This window comes from Photinus pyralis, unplaced genomic scaffold (genome assembly GCF_008802855.1).
Source record: "Photinus pyralis isolate 1611_PpyrPB1 unplaced genomic scaffold, Ppyr1.3 Ppyr1.4_LG7, whole genome shotgun sequence".
In the NCBI taxonomy this organism is placed as follows: Eukaryota; Metazoa; Arthropoda; class Insecta; order Coleoptera; family Lampyridae; genus Photinus; species Photinus pyralis.
This window is the reverse complement of record NW_022170738.1, coordinates 18,817,581-18,835,141: the sequence shown is the minus strand read 5'-3', so window position 1 is coordinate 18,835,141 and position 17,561 is coordinate 18,817,581. Positions and strand designations below refer to the sequence as shown.

The following is a 17,561-nucleotide window of genomic DNA, read 5'->3' as shown; positions in this document are numbered from 1 at the left end:
CAAATTTCGAAAGAAAAAGGAACTGGGGCAATCACAACCATCTACCTACCATCCAACATTTTGAATTACCCACAAGGAAAAAAAAGAGCTTAAGCGTAGACTTAAACCATAGTTTAATACTCATCGAATCCCTGTTTGTTAACTACGAATATTAAATACAGAGTGAGGCAGAAAAGACGGATATTTTAAAAACATTGTTGTGTACGCACGGGAGACGCTGGCTGGTACGCCACTGGACAGGAATGGCAGAGACGCTAGAATAAGTGAGGTTGTGTTCGAGCATGACCATGTATTGTTTGAGGAATTCTCGTGTATCTTTTTGAGTTATTAAAGTAGCATATTTATAACATTGGCGCAGTCGGTAGGATTGAAACATAACACAGTGCAATGGCTACCATCGGGATGGTCGAACCGTTCGATACGGAACACCCGGAAAATTGGGACGCCTACGCGGAAAGGGTTGACTTCTTCCTCGAGGCCAACGGGATCACCACCGATGGCGACAAAAGGGCTGCGTTCCTAAGCATTTGCGGTCCTACCACGTACAGTATTTTAAGATCGCTGGTGCAACCACAGCAAGTAAGGGAAACCCCACATACGGAGATCATGCAAAAACTGAAGGCACATTTTGCTCCGAAACCGTCAGAAATTGTGTGCCGGTTCAAGTTCCATCAGCGGCGCCAGCAACCCGGGGAGGGTATGGCGAAGTTTATAAACGCACTACGCAATCTGGGAGAGGGCTGCAATTTTGGCTCTGTGTTAAATGACATGATCCGCGACCGCATCGTGTGCGGAGTGGCCGAGGAATCCCTGCAACAGCGACTCTTGGCAAAGGAAACCCTTACCTTGGAGGTGGCGCAAGCAACAGCTTTGGCATTCGAAGCAGCTGCAAGGAATGTATCGGACCTGCGAGGAACTCCTGAGGGCTTTCTAAAGAAAATAGATAATCGGAAGGAAATGACAAAGTTATGTTTTCGGTGTGACGAATCGCATTCATCGGAAACATGCAGGTTTAAAACAGCGGCGTGCCGTTTTTGTGGAAAGATGGGGCATATCGAGAGGGCATGTTTGAGGAAGAAACGGAACAGGGGTAGTAAGCGGTCCGAGCAGGTGAAAGCAGTGGCGTCTGACAACGATTCCGGTCGACAAAATGAGAGTGACAGTGAAGAGGGCACCGAGTATTCTATTCACAGAGTATCCCCAGGAGATCCTGGTAAGCTACAAGTTAAGTTGTTACTTAATAGTACTGCATGCTGTTTGGAAGTCGACAGTGGCGCGGCTTATACCGTCATTAGTGCCAGCTGTTTCAATTCATTACGAAGGAAGCCCAACTTAGAACGGAACACAATCATATTACGGGACTATCAGGGCAATATGATTGAGACACTGGGGACGGGGTACGTACGTGTCGAATACAAAAACGTGCACAAAACTCTTCCTGTGATCGTAATTAAGGGAACGCGCGTGGTGAATCTTTTGGGGCGAAACTGGTTTGAGCCATTGAACATTAATGTGTCTGGGATTAACCAAGTGCACAACGCGGTACTTAATAACGTGATTCAAACTGAACTAGAAAGCGAATTCGCGGAAGTGTTTGACGGGACTTTGGGCGTGTTCCGAGGCCCTCCAATTAGCCTCAATTTACCACGAGATGTCAATCCCATTGTGTGTAAGGTACGAAAGGTCCCATTCGCATTACGACCTCTGATTGAGGATGAGCTGGAACGCCTACAGCAGCAGGGAGTTATTGAACCTGTGACGCACCCCAGATGGGCCACGCCCATAGTTCCGGTGGTTAAGGCATCGAATGAGATCCGGTTGTGCGCCGATTATCGTATAACTGTGAACAAGGTGTTGCGACCAGAGACCTACCCCATTCCGAACGTGCAGGATATGCTGGCCAACCTAGCTGGAGGTCGTGTTTTCGCAAAACTTGATTTGACACAGGCATACCAACAGCTGACTGTCGATGACGAAGCCGCCGAGGCACAAACTATAATCACACATAAGGGGGCGTTCCGGGTGAAACGTTTGCAATTTGGGATTAGCAATGCACCACAAATCTTTCAGCAGCTAATAGATCAGAGGCTGCAAGGCATACCAGGGGTCATGCCCTATTTTGACGACATTCTGGTGGTTGCTAAGGATGAGGCACAGTTGTTAGGACGATTGCGGGAAGTTCTGACCAGATTTAGAGAAGACGGCCTTAAGCTGAAGAAGGCAAAATGTGTATTCAACGTACATGAAATCGAATTCCTGGGTCATAAGATTAGTTCCAGAGGACTAGAGCCAGCAGAGGAAAAAATTCAAGCGATCATTCGAGCACCGGCCCCAAGTAATGTTACGGAACTGCAAGCCTTCTTGGGATTGGTCAATTTCTATGGGCCATTCCTCGAATCGAAAGCAACAATAGCGGAGCCACTGCATAAGTTACTGCATAAAAATGTAACATTTAGATGGGGAAGAGACGAAGCACAAGCATTTGGGCGTGTTAAGTCGCTATTAACGAAAAAACCCATTTTATGCCATTACCATGAAGGTAGGAAACTAATCTTAACCGTAGATGCGAGTTCGTTTGGAGTAGGCATGGTTCTCAGTCAGCCGCAGGAAAACGGAAGGGAGGCGCCCATCGCATTCCATAGCCGTACGTTGTCAAAACCGGAAAGAAACTTTGCCCAGGTGGATAAAGAAGCGTTAGCCATCATGGTGGGAGTTAAGAAATTCCACAACTACATATTCGGACGGAAGGTTGAAATTCGAACAGACCATAAGCCCTTGCTGGGAATCCTGGGAGAGAATAAGCATTGCCCAAACGAAATATCGCCCCGCATGCTGCGCTGGAGGTACAATTTGAGCGCATACGATTACAATTTGGTCCATGTAGCGGGTAAGAAAATTCCACATGCTGATGCCTTGAGTAGGCTTCCGCTACCGACAACTCGAGAAGATGTTCCGAGATGCGCGGATGTCCTGATGTTTGAGTGTGTGGAAGAATCTCCAGTATCTGCCCAAGATGTAGCTAGACAAACTGCTAAGGATCCCGTCTTAGCTCATGTAAGAGATTTTGCATGAAGTGGATGGCCCACATCGCTAAGGGACCTGCAATCTGATATTAAGCCATACTGGACGCGGCGGAATGATATCACGTCGTATAGGAATTGCCTGTTGACTGGAACCCGTGTCATTATCCCGCCGGGAGAGAGAAAAAGGATTCTGCAGGTGTTGCACGAGGCTCACCCAGGGATCGTTCGCATGAAGGCGCTGGCAAGAAGTTATGTATGGTGGCCAGGAGTGGACTCGGACATCGAGGATTTTGTTGCCAAATGCGAAATATGCCAGCAACACAGACATATGCCACCCAAGGCTCCCATTCACCCTTGGGAGTTCGCAAGGGAACCATGGCAGCGCATTCACGTGGACCATGCCGGCCCAGTGAACGGGAACTATTTTCTCCTGGTTGTTGACTCGTACAGCAAGTGGTTAGAGATGAGACGAGTCCCTTCCCTTTCATCGACAACCACCATCCAAGTATTACGGGAGATATTTGCGACACATGGGCTGCCGGACGTCATAGTCAGCGATAACGGCACAGCATTCACGTCTGAAGAATTCAAGCTTTTCGCTAAGAAGAATGGATGCCGAGCAGTGAATGTGGCCCCGTATAAGCCATCATCAAATGGGCAGGCAGAGAGGATGGTGCAATTTGCGAAAGACTCGCTGAAGAAGATGGGCAAAGGGGACGTGGAGACCAGGATCTCTCGATTCTTATTGGCCCAACACGCGACGCCGTGCACAACAACAGGACAATCACCTGCCGAATTATTGATGGGCCGGAGGATCACCACTGCACTGGATCGCATTAAACCCAGCTTGACCACGGAGATGGATCAGAAAAGGGACCAGTTGTTAGGGACAGAAGTGCGAAGCTTCAAGGAAGGACAACATGTAGGTGTTCGTAGTTACGTGCCGGGAGACAAGTGGATTCCAGCCCAGGTTATGCAGAAAACAGGACCAGTGTCATACAAAGTACAGACTCCGGAGGGGAAGTTGTTGCATCGGCACAGCAACCAAATGGTTACACGTCCCATCGAACAAGAAGTCCCCGGGATAGAAACATCTTCAGAAACAGATGAAGACAAACAAGAAGCCATTCCGGAACGGGCAGAGCAACCTATGGCATCGCCAGAAGGTTCTCTTAGAGCGAAACTCCCATCACCAGAAGGAGGAACCACGCCACGTCCCAGCACACCACGGCCTGAGCGGAATCGCCGACCACCAAGGCACTTACAAGACTATGAGTGTGCGTACGTAAAGGGGGAGGAGTGTTGTGTACGCACGGGAGACGCTGGCTGGTACGCCACTGGACAGGAATGGCAGAGACGCTAGAATAAGTGAGGTTGTGTTCGAGCATGACCATGTATTGTTTGAGGAATTCTCGTGTATCTTTTTGAGTTATTAAAGTAGCATATTTATAACAAACATGTATTACAAGTTAGATCCACCTTGTCATTGATTATACACATGTAATCAATGACGCGATCAAAAATGAGTTCCTGTCGAGTCACCTGTGGAATTTTTGTTTAAATTTGAAATCGTGCTTAACTTAAACACGGTCGGGTAGTATGAGTGAGGCGACTGATGTAGTCATGTCTTCCGTAGCTCCTGCCATTTTGTTTAGTCAATGTCAAATGGAGCTGTAAAGTGTGTAACATCGTGTGTTTGCTTACAACAGTTTGAGCGAAATAATCGAGTCTATAAGCCTCGTCTCGTCATTTTAATCTTGCGAGACACAACAGTAGTGTACCCCTTTGATTGTACCCACTCGTAACACTATTTTACGTTGGGTTCAATTATTTCGTTTACGAGGAACCATGATGAGTAAAAAACCCCGTTCCCCTAAGGCTCTAATAGATTTGTTCGTATACGATTCCTTTTTGTGAGGTTACCTCAAGTCATGTGTCTGACGAACATAAACCCTAATGTTAGGTACTCGGTTATATACCGCGATGATTCATTAGAAGTGATGAACGCTTGAATTTCGCGCGTAAGGTTTTAGTATTTTTTGCATTGTTAGATTGACGGTTTGAATTTCGTTAGTAATTTTTTTCTGACTGACATTTAAGAAACCAGTGTCGCCGTTAATTGTTGTGTGCCATTTGCGGTTTATTACTTTTTCCATTTTGAACAATTTTTAGAGTTGATGCACTAAAATATGTAAGAAACGTGACTGTGTCTAGTGTTAGTTTATAATTTGTGGTAAAACAGAAGCAGTATTTGTAGATTATAAATAAGTAAACGATTTGCTGAATGCATGATGATACACCACTGCAATTAAATAAATGATCATCAGTTAGTTCCAACTTTATAATTTTTTTGATTTGCGGGAAATTCAAATTGTCCTCACTTCTAATGAATCACCCGGTATATGTATAAACCACGTACACTACTTGAAGAACTGAAGGAAGCAAAAGCAACTAATTGTGTGGAAGTCGTTCAAATTGACAGGACAATTTTACAGAGATTGTGGACAAACTTCCGAGAGCGTCTTGTAAAGTGCATCACTCAAAACGGTCGTCACCTGACAGCTGTTGTTTTGAAGCATTAATTTTTTAAAATGGCAACATTGAAATCGATGCAGATAAAAGAAACGCGAAAATATATGCTCTTTATTCCACACCAACCTCAACGATTTTTGCAATACAATTGTTTTTCACCGCACACACACTTTTATTCCTTAGCTAACATTCCGGAAATGCCCCATGATTCCCGAATTTTTAATTTCTTAACAATGGGAACGATTTGTGCATGAAACGAAGAATAACTTGGGTTGATTTTTATTAATACACAATCAGAATTATAAATTAATCATGAATATAACATTTCAGTTTCTATGTTTAAAACCAGGCGACGTCCCATACAATAAAAAATCATCTTTCTCCACCATATCGTAATCGTCCGCCGCATTTTCCGCGTTCGATTTATAATATAAATAAATAGGTTCAATAATCTCCTTTGACCTGAAATGCAATAAGTAACAGTTTCATTGTCATTACAGTTTTATTGCAAACCTTTTCAACACCAATGGATCAAAGGGAAAGAACGAATCTAAAATGTTATTAGATATTAATACCGATCCTTTATCATCTTGATATATCACTGGCATAATATTTCGGGAGTTATGTTCGATGACCGCATAACAGTATGCCAATTGGTAGGTTCTCGCAACCGACGCAAAGTTTTGAACGATCGCCGGTTGGCAGACGCGTAAAGGATTTAAAGTTGAGGTAACAATTTTCCCTAAGTTCAAATTTTCTAAAAAGATAACATCTGAAAAAAACACGTATTAATTTTTTTCACTAGTAGGACATGTAAAGGTCACCTTTTCGCTTATTAACTAAATCTTTATATCGAAAAGCGATAATGTAAAACAGTGCTTGACATACACTGTAAAATACAACATGTATTCGAATATCTGTATTGATACACCCATGTCCATCTTGTGTGGCCATATATGCGAAGATCCAATTTGCCATTTCTTGCAATGTTCCCTTCAGCATACTGCAATGAATGGGCTATTTAAGATGATTAGAAAAGCGAAGAACTTACTATAAGGGCACAAATGACGCCCGTGCGACTAGACTGGCCATATACGACACTGCTGAATGCCTATGAATAGAGGGGACATTTGGATTACAGACTTTCCTCCATAGAAAATTCAAAAAGGCTTCTGCAATTGTTGGTTTCAAACTGCACAAGAAAAACATAACGAACGGAACGTGATGTATGTTGTAAGTAGGTAGCACCACCTTGTCAAACACGACTAGTAAATCTTGATACAAGCCTAAAAGAATGATTTTTATATAATTATACATGCATCTAGTATTTATGTTCAAGATTCTGTTGCCTCAGTGTGTTTTTGCTCGACTGGCACTGAATAGCCACTTTATTCAGATAGTCGAAATATGTTTTTGAAATTCAAATATCAATGATTTTCTTCATTTTTTTGTATAAGCTGGTTGGAATTTTTTGAATTTTGAAAAATTTCAGAATTACGTAAATTTAACTATTTTTCGAAATTTTAATTTGTGTACGTGTTGGCTTCTAAGAATGTTCAGTACTCTTCATATTCTTGCACCATTAATTTCTCTGAATGTACTGTATTTTTTTAACTGTACAACTCTAAATATCAATCATAGCTTTTTCGATTAAACATTAAACGTTATTGCAGTATGATTATACATTTTGTAATATCATTCAAATTCATATCACGCATATACAGTGTGGTCCATTAAGTGTCCAACAAATGGGAATTTTTTTAATTTTATTACAAATTTTAATAGATTATTGACTTATTATTTTTCCCCCTTTCCTTCACGGGCCAGAAGAGAATTATTAGCCAATGAGGAGCAGAGGCATATTAATTTAATTACATATCAAGAACAGCCCCCAATTTAATTATGATATAGGAAGATTAAGCAGAGACAAGTTGTAGGAAAAGAAGTAAAAATTGTAACATCAGTTCCAGTGTGTAGATGATATTTTTGATATTTGAAAGACAATGTCATTTGTTAATAGACCACATTGTATACAGTCAGCCGAATGGAATAAATTGGATAATAAATGGAGATGTGTTAAAAAAGTTCAAACACGTCAATTTATCCATGGTGTGTTGTCACGGGAGCAAACATTCATACTCAAGACACCCTGTATATTATTTAATTGTTAGATTCTTCAAAATATTCTACACATATTTGATGTACAATGCCCTATAACTATTCAACCGTTTGGAAATACAGATTAAGTATTTTCAGATTTATTGCAACAAATAGCATTAAAAAAACGCGCCCATTTACCTATGCATTATTGAATGTAATTATTCCATTTGGATCGAGATTTGGATGATATACATTGTATATGACAGGTGTAGTGTGTGTATTTAAATTTTAATTTCTTTAATCAGTCTTATCATTTATTAGTGGTTTTATTGGGCCAATACCGATATCGATCGATCCTCTTTTCTCTCAAAGCAATATGTCTGCACCATGCAATCCTCTGGTAGTCTTCCCTGTTCTTTCAGTCTACTAACATTTCGTACATACCGTGATATTTATTAAGAAGTAGACATGGGAATTTACGTGTATTGTTTATCATCTATATCTACTTTTAAATGACAAGATCTCTTCTAAAGGGTTCCTTGGCTTCCGCAATTTTATTTTCATTCGTGTGTGATGTATTCAACCGAAGAAAAAGTTGATACTGTCAATTGGTATAGTGCCGTTATTAATTCAAGGAGCATAAGAGATTTTTTTCTGTGAATCCAAAGCAACAATATTTAAATTAAATAATATGACAAGCCAGATCTTTATTTGTTTTAAGAAGTTATTCTGGTTGCATAAAATTAGGCGCCCTTCACAAGAGATTTTGCCATTTAAAGGTTGGCATAAGGAAAAACAATACACGTAAATCCCTATGTCTACTTCTTAATAAATATCACTGCATGGTTAAAAAGAGGTTAAAAATAAAAAACGTTGAATAAAAAAATAAATACAGTTTCCTAAAACTCTACACAAAATCAACATCTTATTTAACACAGTATAGATGATACCGAGAATTAATCACTTACTTTTCGTTTGATCCCAATTGAACTCTCCTGATTCATGTGATATCATCATAATTTGATTGAAGATTTTATACAAACAAATATCTAAAGTGTGTGCAATATTGTGTTTCATTTTATCACAGCTGGTTTGTTGACTTGCATCATCAAATTTAAATAAATCGTCTTCCACTTCGTTTTCTTTCCTTTCAATGTCTTCTCTAGGGGCATTTACATCTAACAACACTAACCTAAAAGAAACCAATTCCAATACAGTGACATAAGCGTAATAAAGCTTACTTGGAAAATATAAGGTGAAACAGATCCCCTCTAATTTGAGGCCGATAGTCTAAAATACACAGTATATTATGAAGATACACTTCATGCATATGAGAAGACCTTTTTAAATAAGGGTAGTTCGAAATTAACGATTGTAATAGCAATTCTTGAGACCTAGAAAAATATTATGCATACAGCATGTCAAAATATTACACCACCACATGTAACATCATTACATTTTACAACTTACATGGGAATTATATTTATTAACATATTTATCACGCAATGTACATTTACAAATTTCTGAAGATCTTTCAAGTTGGGCACTCCATTTTCCCAGTCCGGTTCTTCTGGATCTAAAACATGACCATTAATATAATTCGCAATGTTTTCCTTAATTACCTGGCAAAAATTTGTAAACTAAACTGTCTATAGCAAGCTTTGCATGATAATTGTGAGCTGACAATAAATTAATTATAAACGATTGATACTCCGACACTACACTTTCACTATAATCGACCCATTTAATTAACAATATGGCTTCAACAAACAAACGTAAATCTTGATTTAAGATCGATATACATTCACTAGCTTCGGACAGCAACGATGTCAAGTCCTCGTCGAGAAGTAACGAGTCGCGTATTAAACAAACTAAACTTTCATAATCGCGCCTGTTCTCTTGCGCCGCAAAGCTTTGCAGAATGTTGCGTACTTTTTGAGAGTGCGGAAGTGTAAATCTCACTTTGGTCGGTGAACGTTCGGTGAATAGTTTTGTCTTCAAACTTATCCTTTTTAAAATTGAACTGGTGGAGGTATTTCTTGAACCTCCAGAGATCACAGACATTTCACCCCTTTTTAAAATGCTTCGTCCAGTGAAGAATGTCAATCATAGCACATACAGCAATTAGCATTCACTTTGGAATTAAGTTAATTTTATATCAATTGCAAACGTGCGAAACTTTCATAACCTCAAAGAAATTAAAATTCTATGTGAGTATAACCTCAAATAATGAAGGCTGAAGGGAAAAACATATACACAGGGTGTACTCACAGCGTTTGGTTAGCTCGTATACAGTATGTCAATCTAATTAACGAAATTCGGCAGTTGATTTCATAATGATTTCGGTTAAATTAAGATACAATAAAATACAAGATATGATAATATGGAGCATGTCGGCGGAGTTATGGGGAGTCATGCGGAGCCTTACACTGGCATATTTATATTTTACAATGAGAAATTGTGTTTCATTTTTTATTTGTTCAAATAACATCAGAAATAAAAACGATATCGGCAAATTTCGGTTTTTCTAACATATCTGTGGAAGTAATCGGAGTTTTCCGGTTTTATTTAAAGCATGATAATAACTCTTTAATTGCACATTATTTTCTTTAATTTAACCATTGTCATATCTTCTAAGGTTTCAGAGATCTCCATTTATGAATTAATTACACAGCGGAACAAAAAAAATAAAAATGTCTGCGGCACTAATTTTATTAATGAATTTTATAAACACTGGTATTTGAGATACACTATATGCATTTAGTTTTTTTGGATTGATTCTGGTTCTTGAGATAAACGAAACGTATTAAATCAATGGAAAATTTTAAACTACCCTTCTAAAGTTGTATTTATTTGAAGTTTGGTTATCTATTCATGGATTTAGTAGTAAACATTTCACTGATCAGCTATTAGACCAAAATTATCAGTTCGTCTTATTTTAAGTATCCGCGGTGATCAAAAAAGGATTGACGGATTCGGTGATATTTAAATTACATATGACTCCATGAAACAGAAGTTTCAAAACTGACGCGACGTCAACTATTTTTCGTAAAAGTTCTATTCGTCTTGAAAAATATGATTTCGCAACGAAAACCGTGTGTAAATGACCCCAACAATTTTTGTTACATATGTGGTAAATTTTGTTTACAAAAACAAAGAAAAATTATCACGGAGTTTGTACTATATTACACAAATTGAATCTGAGGCACGGTTAAGCTTTCTTTTAGTAATCAAAAATTTCTTAAGGAGTCATAAAGCTCCAGACTATGCAAAAATAGTCACTAAAATGCTTCAAAATTTTAACAAATTAGGAGCTAATATGAGCATTAAAGGCACTTTTTGCATTGTCATTTAGATAGATTCCCGCATAATGTGGGCGATTACAGCGAGGAACAAGGAGAACGGTTCCACCAGGACATTAGGGTCATGGAAGACAGATACCAAGGTCGATGGGACCGCCACATGATGGCAGACTCTTAGTAAGGGATTGTCTTGGGCAGAACCATGGCAGAAAAGCCTACAGAAAAAGTTTTTTGTGATTTTTCTTAAATTTCGTCAGATATTTTTGTTTTTGTTTCGTTCCTAAAGATCAACTTAATAAGAGTATTTTTTCAGTGCAAATTGGTATTTTTACTAAAATTTTTTATTGAAATAGTTAATAGTTTTTATCTCAAAAACTGGAGCCAATTTTACAAATCTGATATTTTTCCAGTATTCAGCACACTATAGTCTGATACAGAATTGACTTCAATCTGCCATGCCGCAAAATTACTGTTCCCCAGTGTTATGAATAATATTATATCCTTACTGGACACAGTGTATATAGCACGGCTGACTTGTCAGCCATGTTGGAGCCCACTGACATTAATGCATAAAGATAAGACCTTACACCTTAAACACTTTTTTGTGCCCAGATTTGTATTGTCAATAGGCTCCAAAATAGCTGACGAGCCTGCTACCATAATCAAGTACTGTACGCCGACTGGACGAATTTGGAATGGCAATTTAGCATATCTGGTTTTCTTTATATCATGGGTTAAATTTCAAGTCCAGTAAAGTCAATAAGTGGCATTTAGTAACTATAATAACAACGCGGGCAAAAAACAAAGATGTCATACTTCTAACGCCACAGGTAGGAGATTATTTTGCATTCATTCGATATTTTTGTTGAGATTATATTTTGGCATCTTGGCGAGCTACATCAAGGTTAATATACCGTCAGTGGGTAAAATATGGAACAAATTAATTTCAAAATGAAGGGTTGGGTTTTAAAAAAATGCTCCGACACGTCTATCACAATTTTTCTTGCGCAATTTTTGTACTAAAGGAAAATATACAAGTGCGTCAAAAAGTAGATTTTGATATCAAATTTGTCTTTTTTAAATGGAACAGTATCTTAAAATGTGTTCGTATTATTTTTATATATGCGTAGAATTTGCCACAGAATTCAAAAAAATTCTGCCATTTAAAATCATCTGTAATAATAGCATTGTATTATTTTATAATTTATCTCCGATCATTGCGATAAGATTTTTTATCGCTACGAATTAAGTTTGAAGATACGCAGGTTTCGATAAGAAGACACAGAAATGTTTAATTTAGTTCGGCGACGCATGAATTTTGATAAAGAAGTAGAGGCGGAAGGTGTAGAAGGGAATTAAAAGTCGTTAAATAGAAGAGACGGACGTGAAACGTTTGTGGGTCACTTATTGTAAATCGCAGAATTAGGATCATAAACACTTTTAGCGTAATTAAGATTTCTTTTAATTAATTTTTTCAATCGATCGCTTATGCGTGGTATTTGTCTGCTGGCCCTGAGCGCCATTTTTTATTTCAGAGTTATTATTGATTGATTTGTCAAATAAATTTGTTTTATCTGTAAATGATTAGCTTTGTGTTTAATTGAGGCGAAATTACGACCTAGATAAGAGTTCTCATGTCAAATTCTTAGTTGGTACCCAGGGTTATGCAGGTGTTTAAACAATCATTTTAAATTCAGTTCTTTGTCTTTGGACTGTATTTTGGGACTGATCAAGGCTGATGACTGAGTTTTTCAAATTAATAAAAAGTCTCATCATGTGGGTAAAGGATTTATTGCGTCTATGCGAAAATTATTTAAAACGTGATTGGTTTTATCAAAGTAAAATTTAATCGATGGCACATATGCAAGTTGGTATACAGGGTGTTACACGACCGTTCGAAAAAAAAAATCGGGTTGTAGAGGGCATCAAAACAAGCACTTTTTCCAAATAAACCGAGGGTCCAACGTGTTTCGTTTGGGAGCCACCCCCCAAAGAGTGTTGAAATCTGCATTTCTTCTTTAATTTTTTTCTCAGCAACCATAAGAGTTACAAAGTCGGGTGGCATGTCTTTGAATAGGTTTTTGGGTATGCTCTTTCCGATTTTGCAATTTTTTTTTCAAAATTCCTACCCCTAAAGGGCGCACCCCTAAACTAGGGTGCAAAAAAAATTCTGATTTCGACGAAATTTGGTATCTGGGGTTTTTTTAACATGAAAATCACGAATCTGAAATTAGTTTTTGAAAATTCGAAAAAAAAAGTTCCACTGCAATTCTTGGCGGGACAACGAAAATTCCACGAAATTTGTTGTGTACATACTAAACGAGTTAAGGAACAAAACTGTCGAACAGTTTTTTAAAATAACTTTTCAAACAAAAGTTATACTCATTTGAATGTTGGTCCTTCGGGTCGCGAAGTGTCCCAAGTCTACTAGTAAGCCATAATTGCGCATGTGTTGGTTGACAATGTCGCAAAAACAAAAGATTAACGGTTTGAGTCGATATTTTGTTATTTGGAATTAATTCGGTCATTAAATGATTAAAAAATTCGATGTATCGATTAAAACACCTACCAAGGTATCTTAAAGCGCTGATCGATTATTTATTATCTAAATAAGGTAGGGGAAAAAGTCAAATCACTTTCCGTATGATACTTTTTCACTATGATCAAAAATTTTCATAATCTTAGGTTGAAAAATAACTTCCAAAAGAACACGCTCCTTTTAAGGACAAATCGAAAAGGTACATTAAATTAATGTGAAGTTAGTTGTTATTTTTATTTCTTCCAATTATCAATTTACCTAAAAACAATGGAATGTTTACTTATTAGGTTCGTCCTTATTGTAAAACGTCAGTTACGTCGTTTTTTGTGTTGCGTTCTTTTTCTTCCGTTCTATTCGAGATGGATAGAAACTATTCGAATTTCGAATTGGCAAACATTCATTACATGTATGGGTTGGCTGATGGAAACTGTTTGGAGGCTCGACGATTGTACGGAGAGAGATTTCCTGACCGAAGGCTTCCTGGTAGTAGAGTGTTTTCTGAGGTGCATCGCCGCTTAGTAGAAACAGGATCCCTGAGTTATGCCGCACGGGCACGGCCAGTTGGTAGGAATGTTGAATTCGAAGAGCAGGTCCTACAAGAAGTTGAGGAAAATCCTTCCACTAGCACACGGGCTGTATCACGTGTAACTGGTACGAACCACGTCGCTGTATGGCGTGTGATGAAAGAACAACTACTGTACCCGTACCACATTCAAAAAGTACAGCAGCTGCATCCAACGGATTATGGTCTTAGAGTAGAGTTCTGCCATTTCATTGCAAGACGTCGTCGTGGGAACCCTGATTTTCATTCATCTATTTTATTTACGGATGAAGCCACGTTTCATCAAGATGGCTATGTTAATGTTAAGAACCGGCACGAATGGAGAGACGAGAACCCACATGCTGTCCTTCCTATAAGAAGTCAATGGAGATTCTCCATTAACTTGTGGGCAGGAATTGTAGGACAGCATCTTTTAGGGCCGTACATGCTGCCTCCACGAATGAATGGAGAGCAATATTTAAGGTTCTTGCAAGAAACCTTATTTGATTATTTGGAAGAGCTACCGCTGCAACTGCGTCAACGACTATGGTACCAACATGATGGCGCACCCCCCCACTTCAATCGTGCCGTCATCGATCACTTGAACGCTACTTTCCCCAATCGTTGGATCGGAAGAGGTGGTCCAGTAGCGTGGCCACCGAGATCGCCCGACCTTACGCCACTAGATTTTTTTTTGTGGGGGCACCTGAAAAATTTAGTGTACATATAGCGAAAATGGAATAATCGATTCGGTGGAAGAACTGGTTGCTCGCGTGATGGCAGCTTCAGAAGTTATTAAAACCAATCCTATGATGGTGTTGAAGTCGTCAAATTCTGTTCCAAGGAGATGCAGATTGTGCGTGGCTGCTGGCGGTGGCATTTTTGAAAATGTTGCATAAGCATATCGCTTCATTTTTGGAAGAAGTGAAGTCCGTTACTGATCACTAAAAACAAAAAAAGTTCTTTTCAGAACTGCCAAATGTTTTCTAGAAAAAATGAACCGTGACCTTTAAGATTATCTTCAACTGAATAAAACTTTTCCCCTACCTTATTTAGATAATAAACAATCGATCAGCGCTTTTAGTACCTTGGTAGGTGTTTTAATCGATACATCGAATTTTTTAATCATTTAATGACCGAATTAATTCCAAATAACAAAATATCGACTCAAACCGTTAATCTTTTGTTTTTGCGACATTGTCAACCAACACATGCGAAATTATGGCTTACTAGTAGGCTTGGGACACTTCGCGACCCGAAGGACCAACATTCAAATGAGTATAACTTTTGTTTGAAAAGTTATTTTAAAAAACTGTTCGACAGTTTTGTTCCTTAACTCGTTTAGTATGTACACAACAAATTTCGTGGAATTATCTCTATTTTCGTTGTCCCGCCAAGAATTGCAGTGGAACTTTTTTTTTCGAATTTTCAAAAACTAATTTCAGATTCGTGATTTTCATGTTAAAAAACCCCCAGATACCAAATTTCGTCGAAATCAGAATTTTTTTTTGCACCCTAGTTTAGGGGTGCGCCCTTTAGGGGTAGGAATTTTGAAAAAAAAATTGCAAAATCGGAAAGAGCATACCCAAAAACCTATTCAAAGACATGCCACCCGACTTTGTAACTCTTATGGTTGCTGAGAAAAAAATTAAAGAAGAAATGCAGATTTCAACACTCTTTGGGGGGTGGCTCCCAAACGAAACACGTTGGACCCTCGATTTATTTGGAAAAAGTGCTTGTTTTGATGCCCTCTACAACCCGATTTTTTTTTTTCGAACGGTCGTGTAACACCCTGTATAAGGAAATGCGTTGTAAAAAAGTGCTCGCATTTCGTCGACCCTTACCGAAGATGAAAAATCGGATAGTCGAGATGGTGATTGGTGAGGACTTAAAAAGGTTTACGCGCAGATGTTCGAAGCGGTCTTTGGCTTAGCGTACGTAACAGTCCGTTGCGTCTAAATTTCAAATAGGTACGCATTTTTCCGGCAGTCAGCCGGTGCTTCGAAGTTAGGTAATGATACAGGTATACAATTTTCCCACTGCTGCCCAAAGTTAGTGTTTACGCAAGAGAGTTACAAGTTATAGAAAGTGTTTCATCAATTTTAATTTAAACTTTGTATTCGAGCTGCCATTTCAATAGCGTCAATCATCATAGAACCAGTGGTAGCGATTTAAAAAAAAAGAGCTTGTGTACACGGTTGTGCCTTTCTGTTAAAATAATTCCTTGAGAAGTGTTGTTTTTGTGGCTTATTGCATCTGTACCGGCGGTTTCACACAAAGAAATTTAGACTGTTACAGAAAAGTAGCAAGTACTTTTTCGGTTTATTTTTTCTGTATTCGACCGAATGTAACGGGGGTAAAATGTTTCAAGGCTCTATTAGCCTTCAGATTACTTGATGGTTTAGTAGAAATGCTTATTTTATTTTTGTATGCCATTGTGTTCTATAATGCGTGTGTGGCAATAAAGATTTATCTTGTACCTACCCGATCTCAGAAAATTATGTCAATTTGAATTCCAGTAAAAATAAAGAAAATCTCGATAGTTCATTTTCAGTGTAGTCCAAATATAATGGTGTTGTTTCATTTGAATTATGTTTTTCCAGAACTTCAAGATTTTGATAAGTCAGTGTTGAAATTTTCCAACGTTTCGGAAACCAGCTGGACCTGAGATTCACTTTTTCTTTAGTTATTTAAGAATAAAGTTTATAGGAAAATGAGGGTTTGTTACAAGGTTTACTTTGTGTAATTTTAAGCTAGCTAGGTACGTGATATTTGAGTGGTGTAATGAATTTATGCCATTGCCCACAGCAATAATTTTTGGCGCCCAACGTGGGGCACAGAATTTATTTTTTTGCGCCCCAATAAAAGCAATACACTGCAATACATATTCTCCATACAGTCAATGATGTTTGTTTACTGGATAATGTAAAGAAAGGGGAATGGTATGGGATGAAACTTGACTATTTATTAACAACACAGGACTAGATTTTATTGTTACTTGCACTTATACAAAGTATGATAACAAACAAAATATAAAAAAATAAAATTAATAGTTAATCAAAATAACTATAAGCTTTCAAATGATACTACTAAGAGGCACAATTGTTAAATTGTAAAATTTTAAGTGGCATTAAAGTATTTCTGATTGGCATCCTCACATTCATAACATATAAAAATGTAGCTTGCTTTGTGTTATTTATGTATATTATTATGTAAAGATAAAAAATAAATTTTTCTATTACAGTACTTATAAACATACCTATGTACCTAGGTATAGATACATCATGAACGAGTTGTAGGTAGGTACCTTCAAAAATATCTAAAAGTACTTAATTCCCATAAATGAACATGATAACATACATCTACTCGTGATATAAGCTTAGAACTATTTGTGTGCACTTCTTTCCTCATGTTGCCCAGTTACAAAAGCCACTGGCAAGATTTCAGCTGTTATAGGTTGTATCACCCTGTAAGTGACCTTGAACAGGCAAAAAGCGTAGTATAATACCTAAGGATATTTGAAT

At 38.2% G+C, this 17,561-nt stretch overlaps 2 protein-coding genes across 2 annotated transcripts; one reads left to right on the top strand and one right to left on the bottom strand.

Annotated features, from left to right (window-relative positions):
- Positions 1 to 387: 387 nt before the first annotated feature.
- On the top strand, positions 388 to 4,386 carry LOC116176101 (uncharacterized protein K02A2.6-like). The gene is made up of 2 exons (XM_031494574.1): positions 388 to 3,054; positions 3,118 to 4,386. Exons 1-2 carry the CDS (start codon positions 388 to 390, stop codon positions 4,384 to 4,386), a joined length of 3,936 nt encoding a protein of 1,311 aa, XP_031350434.1.
- Positions 4,387 to 5,818: 1,432 nt separating this feature from the next.
- LOC116176730 (RNA polymerase I-specific transcription initiation factor RRN3) lies at positions 5,819 to 9,867 on the bottom strand. The gene is made up of 8 exons (XM_031495487.1): positions 9,278 to 9,867; positions 9,126 to 9,231; positions 8,897 to 9,049; positions 8,624 to 8,847; positions 6,607 to 6,841; positions 6,380 to 6,558; positions 6,069 to 6,327; positions 5,819 to 6,017 (listed from the first exon to the last, which is right to left on the bottom strand). The coding sequence occupies exons 1-8, from the start codon at positions 9,717 to 9,719 to the stop codon at positions 5,882 to 5,884; spliced, it is 1,734 nt and encodes a 577-aa protein (XP_031351347.1). The 5' UTR covers positions 9,720 to 9,867; the 3' UTR covers positions 5,819 to 5,881.
- Positions 9,868 to 17,561: the final 7,694 nt, after the last annotated feature.